This window comes from Triticum aestivum, chromosome 1D, assembly GCF_018294505.1.
Source record: "Triticum aestivum cultivar Chinese Spring chromosome 1D, IWGSC CS RefSeq v2.1, whole genome shotgun sequence".
Taxonomy (NCBI): domain Eukaryota; kingdom Viridiplantae; phylum Streptophyta; class Magnoliopsida; order Poales; family Poaceae; genus Triticum; species Triticum aestivum.
Genome location: NC_057796.1, coordinates 440507613 through 440514751, shown reverse-complemented (window position 1 = coordinate 440514751; position 7139 = coordinate 440507613). Strand labels below are relative to the sequence as shown.

The 7139-nt window shown below is 45.9% G+C and overlaps 1 protein-coding gene across 6 annotated transcripts; it reads left to right on the top strand.

Moving 5' to 3' along the window:
• Positions 1-3631: 3631 nt before the first annotated feature.
• LOC123173743 (uncharacterized) lies at positions 3632-6812 on the top strand. Of its 6 annotated transcripts, none has more exons than XM_044589952.1 (7): positions 3632-3719; positions 4782-4854; positions 4950-5026; positions 5113-5214; positions 5302-5504; positions 5585-5749; positions 6585-6812. In XM_044589952.1, the coding sequence occupies exons 1-5, from the start codon at positions 3669-3671 to the stop codon at positions 5383-5385; spliced, it is 387 nt and encodes a 128-aa protein (XP_044445887.1). In that variant the 5' UTR covers positions 3632-3668; the 3' UTR covers positions 5386-5504; positions 5585-5749; positions 6585-6812. The 6 variants fall into 6 exon arrangements, 5 of the variants coding, with proteins under 5 accessions (XP_044445887.1, XP_044445886.1, XP_044445885.1 ...); XR_006486532.1 differs by lacking the exon at positions 3632-3719 and adding an exon at positions 3728-4269 and having other exon boundaries at positions 4566-4854; XM_044589951.1 differs by lacking the exon at positions 3632-3719 and adding an exon at positions 3728-4269 and having other exon boundaries at positions 4821-4854.
• The last annotated feature ends 327 nt before the right edge of the window (positions 6813-7139 follow it).

Below are 7139 nucleotides of genomic sequence, written 5' to 3'. Positions count from 1 at the left end.
CGGAACAGGGGATCGAGGTACGACTCGGGTCGCTATGGGGTAGTTTTTTTTAGGACCGGCGCGTGAAAAGGAAAGAGGAGAAGGATCGTGGGAAAGAAGGAGCGAAGGAAACAGAAAAATGATCGAAGGAAAGGGGGAGGAGATCTCGCGCGGCGCAACCCACCAGACGCGCGTCTGATACATCGCGCGCTCCACCAGGCGTCTGATCCATCGCGCGGACGCGGACGCGCTCCACCCGATAGCGTATACTCCAGTAGAGTAAAATACACCCACAGTACCTGTACTCTTCGTATAAAATCATTTTGGTCACTGTATTCTGGCAACTGCAAGTTACGGTCATTATGCTAACGCTGTTTGCTCACCATACGGTCACTTGCGCCCGGAACGTACGTATTTGCACAGCTGGCATGCGATTTTTGCAGTTACACACTCCGTATAAATTTCCTAGCTCGTTGGACAGAGGAGGCGCTGCAGCGCAGGCGCACTCCTGCCGCCGCCGCCGCCGCATCATCTTCTCTTCCGCCTCGCACTCAGCACCTCTCGGCCTCCCCACCCTCGCAGCTTCTTGCCGTCCCAATCAAGACTCGCCGATCCCCTCGACCGCGGCCGGACGCGATGGTCAGGTCGCCGACGGCCCCAACCCCGACCCCCAGGTCGCCGGCAGCCCTAAACCTGACCTCCAGCTCGCCGGCAGCCCCAACCCCGACCCCCAGGTCGGCGGCTGCCCCAAACCCGACCTCTAGCTCGCCGGCAGCCCCAACCCTGACCCCCAGGTTGCCCGCTGCCCCAACCCCGACTCCCAGATCGCCTGCTGCAGGTAGTCAAACATTCAGATCTTTTTCCTTTTCATGTACCATGTGTCCATGTGGGATTCAGATGCCGATGGATTGCTCATTGATTCTAGTGAATTTTTGCAAGATTCCTGTTTCAGTTTCTGTGAAGAGTCAAGACTATGTTGTTGATGGATTGCTCATGGATTCAGATGCTTGCTTTCCTTCCAAGTTCAGAGTCAAGATCTACTGAAATTAATTTTTCCCCCTCTGTTTCAAGATGCCGCCGGCACGCGGGATATCCAGCGCGAGCTTGTCCTCCGCTACGAGCTCGTCGACGACGGCCATGTCCAGCTCGAGCTCGTCCGGGATAGGTGGCGGTGTTGCTGCTGTTGTGCTCCCTCTAATCAAGTGCCCTGACTGCGGTCAGACTGTGAGGCGATTCTTCTCGCAGACCACGACGCATACGAACATCTTCTTACTACAAATGCATGAACCATAATGTGAGTGATTTCTGGCATCTTCTGCAAATGCATTTGTGTTGTTGTCTGAATTTGTTCATGGTTTTATATGCTTTTTTGAACAGCCAAAGAAAGGTGGTTGTGATTTCTGGCATTGGGAGCTCTCATATGTTCTGCATTTGGTGAAATATGGTCATTTGGGAGGGCATGAGCATCAAGCAGGGCAGGGGCATGGCCAACTCGCTGGGCAAGGGCATGCCCAACAACCTGGACATCTTCTGGTGCAAGAGGAAGGGATTAAAGAGATGAGAAGATCTGTAGTTGCATTAGGAAATGAGGTTGTGGTTGTCTTGAAGATGACAGTTGCATTACTATTTGCACTTGTTGTGTTGTGTGGAGTTGCAGTGTTAAAAATGTGATCTTTGTGTGTTGGGGAATATGGATGTACCAAATGATGCAATTTATTAAATGATGAATGAATTTAACAAGATTGTTATTTTTGTGTTAATTATGATGCAATTTGTCAAGTGATGAATGAATATGGATGCACCAAATGATGCAATTTATCCCAAAAAAACTTCTGCCTCGACTCCCTTCGAGCATCTATGCTTCCATCCCCAACAAACTTCTGTCTCAACTCCGTTCAAGCATCGATGCCTTCATCCCCAACAAACTTCTGTCTCGACTCCCTTCGAGCATCCATGCCTTCAATCCAAACAAACTTACGTCTCGACTTTCGTCGAGCATCGATGCCTTCATGATCAACACACAACATGATCAAGACAATAAGGAAAGACGAATCACTACATATAATGAACTACACCATCATAAAAGGATCAACACATCTTCATCACTAGCATAGTCAGGTTCGACTTGCTTCATTACATATCAAGATTCAATACAGAAGCATTACAAAGTTGGCATCCATGCTCCACTTGGTAAGAGTAGAATGAAGTTCAACTAAATGCTCCATCTCAGCAACAAAATGAAGATCGCCAGTAGTTTCTTGAGCAACAAAATGAAGATCATAGGTTTTAAGATCACTACACTTAATGAACTAAAGACTAGAGGATGAACATTCATCTAAATTCATCAAACATGTTGACCTTCTGTTTTTTTGCTCTGTTGGCCATCGTAGAAGCAACCCTCTTTGCTTGTGCAGCAGCCTTCTTCTCTTGTGCTTCCCTAAGCTTTGCATGTAGATGAGCTTCTCTCTTGGCAATTGCAGCTTTCCTCTTTTCTTCTATCTCTGCTGCCATTTTCTGTGCTTTCTTTGCCTTCTCTTCTTCTCTCTTTGCTAGTGCTTCTGCTCTCTTCTTTGCCTTCTCTTCTTCTTTCTTTGCTAGTGCTTCCGCTCTCTTCTTCTTTCTTTGCCTTCTCTGCTTCTTTCCTGGCAAGCACATCAGCAGCTTGCTTCTCATGGGACTCATACCTATGCTCTAGTGTCGCATCTCTTTGTGCAGCAAAGACTTTTTCTTTTCCAATTCACATAGCTGCAGCCTTCATAGCAAGGTCTCCTGCTGCTGTTGAGGTGCTTGCTGTCCCTGTGCCAAGTGCTTCTCTAGCAGCAGTAATAAAAGAACTTTCTGGCAAAAGCCTAGGAGTAGTAGTTGTCTTTGGCATAGGTCTCTGAATAAATAATTCAAAGCAAACATGGTCATGTCTTGAAGCATATCATTACTGAGCAATATGAGACAAAGTTAAAGTCAGAACCAGGTAAGTACCTCGAAAATCATTTCATTGAGCATATCATGATTATACACAACAGAGAGAGGAATTTGGTCATTGAGTCCTCGGTCCGGCATGTCCGTCGCACATCTTCCAAGATGATCGCTCCTCGTGTTGGTGGTCTCCGTCGGCTCTAAACGGATCCTTTTTTTGCACATCTTATAGGTGCTTGGTAGTCGTTGAGGTTGTGTGTGTCGGTGCCCGGCATTCGTATATCTTGCCTTGGGTGTGTGTAGCGTCCTTTTGTATCGGTTGCTTCGATGTATGTGATGGTTGTTTTATAATATAAATATGGAAACTCTTTTTCGTTCGTTAATTGGCTTCCTCAAATGGCGACGACTATACAAATATCGACAACGAGAACGTTATAGGGAAGGCCGCCGGATCACCCCTTCACGATTCTCGGATTTGGTGCTTTTTTCACCACGATATAACTTTTTACAAATAAATTTTAGTATTCCCTCCATCTCGAAATATATTTACAATTTAGAAAATTCCTCCAAAAATAATTACCTTTTTTAAAACAAAAATAATTGCTTTCCCACCATGCCAATATTTTAACCTCCCGCTAAAAGGTCCCAAATTAGGGTCTTTGTTCCCACCAAAATAGTAGCCTATATTTAACCTTCCCGCTAATTACCTTCCACGGCGTCTTCACGGGCGATTGGATCTGACCTCTCGTCCCTGGTTCCTCTGTGCTGCCGGCGTCATGACGGCGTCAACACAGCACGCCACAGTTGAGTCAGCTGCTACTCGTCAGGTTATTCCTCCTGATCTCCTCCCTTCCTGTAACCTCCAGTCCTCCTCCCTATCCTCTGCGCCCGCCGACGTGGGCCGCGTCTCGGTGTCCTTGGCCATGCCGGCGGCGACGGCGGCAGCGATGCGGTCTGGCGTCGGCGCCGACGGAGTTCTCCTTGCCCGTCAATCCCGCGACAATGCCCGCCCGGGCTCAAATCCCCTCCCCCACGAGCTCCTCCTCGACGCGCCGCCACCCACGCTCAGACCTCGCCGCCGCCAACTACCCTCAGACCGCGCCGCCGCCTATGGCCTCCGCCCATGCCCCCGTCCTCTCTCCTGCCCTCCACTCCCCCGAAGAAAAGAGAAGAGAAGAGACGCATGTAGATCGAACGACCAGATCGAGCGGCGGCCAGATCCATCCGCCACGGTTGCCCAGGGCTCGCGCGCCTCCGACGACGTGGCCCTGCCCGTGCGTCAAGGGCCTGGACGGAGATGCTTCTGCTCCGCAATGGCCATGGAGCTTCCTCCCAATCCAAAGTCTTGGACTGGACGGGGACGGCTGCTCTTCCAAGGTCTCGTCTCTTCTCTTCCGATCCATCTATCCCACACCCCATTCTATTTGCATATGTGTACATACATATTCAGATCAAACTGAACCCCAAACCACGGGCTCAAGCATGCGTACGAATGCTCCAACACCCAAATTAAGTGCAATCCAAACTGCACATATAGCATCCTTAGTTGGAATCCCCGATCCAAACCTAAATCGCTCCACACCCAACCATGTCAGAGTTAAGTTTTGGACTGAACCAACCACACATGGACTGACTGAAGCACTCGGCTGTTTTCTCCACCATGGCTCTTTCAGTTCCTCTTCTCCGCTGCTAGCCTACTACATCGAGGCTTCAAGGCCACCATGCCGGCTGCTTGCTGCGGCATCCAGTCTATTCGCCACGGCTGCTTCCTTCAGCTAGTCCTACTCATGCTGTAGCCTGCACGTTTTCAAACAGACAGACAAATAGTTCACACATTTTTTTTAAACTAATTTGATTTTATGCCTGCTTAACGTATTGCTTCTTCTTAGATTGACTCAAAAAATTTATGTCTGCTTTACCTACGCAAGGGCACAATGATGAATTTTACGGACGATGCTCCTGGTACACAACATCCTTACTCCATAATCACCTATCTGAATGGTGCACAACATCAATGCTTTGTTAATGCTAAGTCCCATGATTGTTTTTGTGTGCAGTAAAGAAGAGCTCTGTTCTCTTGACAAGGATGGAAAGTATAACAGCATACAAAAACAAACGTGGACAACCCAGATTGGTAAATTGTTTAGCATTTGCTATAATGCATAAAATCTGGGTGTGGGTTAAATTGCTAAACCCTCAAGACTACTAAATCTTTTACAGGAACTCCAGAACAATCTGACACTCCAGTGTCTGCTAATGACATGTGTTCCCTTGTCGAATGGCCATGCCATGCTCGCCGCAACCGTGCGCTACTACAGGATGGTGCTTGCTTTTGTTTTTATTTGTGTCATCATTTCTTACAATCTAATACCGAGTAATACAATATTTCTTGTATAATTTGGGCTGTAGATCAACTACAAGCTGAACGTGCAAACACGCAAGAGAGGATTTACTTGGAGCGTGCTGAGGGACAACAACTTGAGGAAAGGTTAAAAGAAGAGTGTGCTGAAAGGGAAAGATTGTTGGAAGAGGAGCGAACATCAAGACTGGAATTTGAAAAAAACATGATGGCAAAGTTTGCAGAATTGAGCCAATAGTTGGGAACCAAACAGGTGATTACAGTCATATGATTGCGACCTTGTAAGGTTTATGTTGCTTACTTGCATTGCTAAAAGTGCACTTCTATTTACAGGTGCCTACGAAGAGGGTTGACAAAGAAAATAGTAATCCAAACTTGCAAAATATTCTTTCACAGAGATCTAGCCCTAATAAGACTCCAGGTTCAAGGCCAACTGCTATTTCTCCAAATGCGCTCATACAAGCTGCAGCAAGAAATTCTCGAATGTTTAAAGCAATGGTAAGTCACAACCTTGCTTTCTCTTCATGTTCACCTACATTTTATACGTCATTGGCCTTTATAATCGGCTAGTTGCTTCTTCTCTTTTACCATGTGTTGTTGCTGCATCGAGTCACAACTTAAACAAAAAACAAATATGTGCTAGCTAGGGACATGAACTTAACTGAAACTATACCTCGAGTCACAACTTAAATCAATAGCAGAAGCTTTTAGTAGATGTACGATCGGACGATGGCACCATTCTCTATGCACGAGCAGGATGTCATGAGCATGCGTGTGATGCCTTTGTTGCTGAGTCCATTGCAATGTCCCATGCAATATATCTTGCCGCTGATATGGGCGTCGTGAGGGTCGTTTTTGAAACGGACTCGCAACTCCTGATGGAACCCTATGCTGCTGTTATTGTGGATACCAAGTACCAGCTCAAATTATGGTTTTCTTATTATGAAATAAATGTATGTCGTCGCTCGGCAAACTCTGTTGCTCACGAGCTTGCTAGTCTTGGTAGGATGTACGAACTAACCACTATGTGGAATGGGAGGCCGATGTACCAGCCCTTGTGGCTGCCTGTGCTTTGGTGATTCAGCCTAGCACCATCAAGTTATAAAGCAATGTTTTTTCTCAAAAAAAGAAGCTTTTAGTAGATGTACTTATGCTTATTCTTTAGACATTTACACTTGTATAATTGTTCTGATCCCTCAGTTACATGCTTGCTGACACAGTATTTGTCCAGTTAGTCTGGCGATAGTTCTTTTTAACAATGGGCTGGAATAATTGTATGGCGTATGTTATGTTCGACTCATTAACTAGAACTTTTTTTGTTTCTTGATTGCAGGATCCAAAGAACTAGCTGGACCGGACTCTAGATCACGGACAGTTTAGTCTTCGTAGTTAATTAGGATGGCTAAATTACATTTGAGTTCATTTGATGGATATTTGCTATGAGAATTATGAATTTTATGAATCTACATATTATATGTGTGGTTTTGAATATTGTAATTGAAAGCCTGTATTTTTTTTACGGTTGCAATAGGCTATTACAACAACCCACTTTCGGTTGGCACATGCTAGCATCACTAAAAATGTAGTTTTGCGTCATATCTCAGTCGCTACGCCTACCTGTTTTGTTGCACTAGGATGTTGCAACGGAGCACTTTATATTGTCGCCACCAAAGTAAGTTTTGTTGAAATAGAGTATCGTGACAGAATAGTTTAAATTGTTGCAATAGTTTCTCGCTACAAAGATTTTACTTGTTGTGATACCTATTTATCACCACCAAAACAAGTATGTTGCAATTTTCTGTTACGACAACTGGAATATTTGTTGCCATAAGTTAATGCCACAAGTGCAGTGGGTCGTGGCAACATGCCTAATGCCAGGAAAACTAGG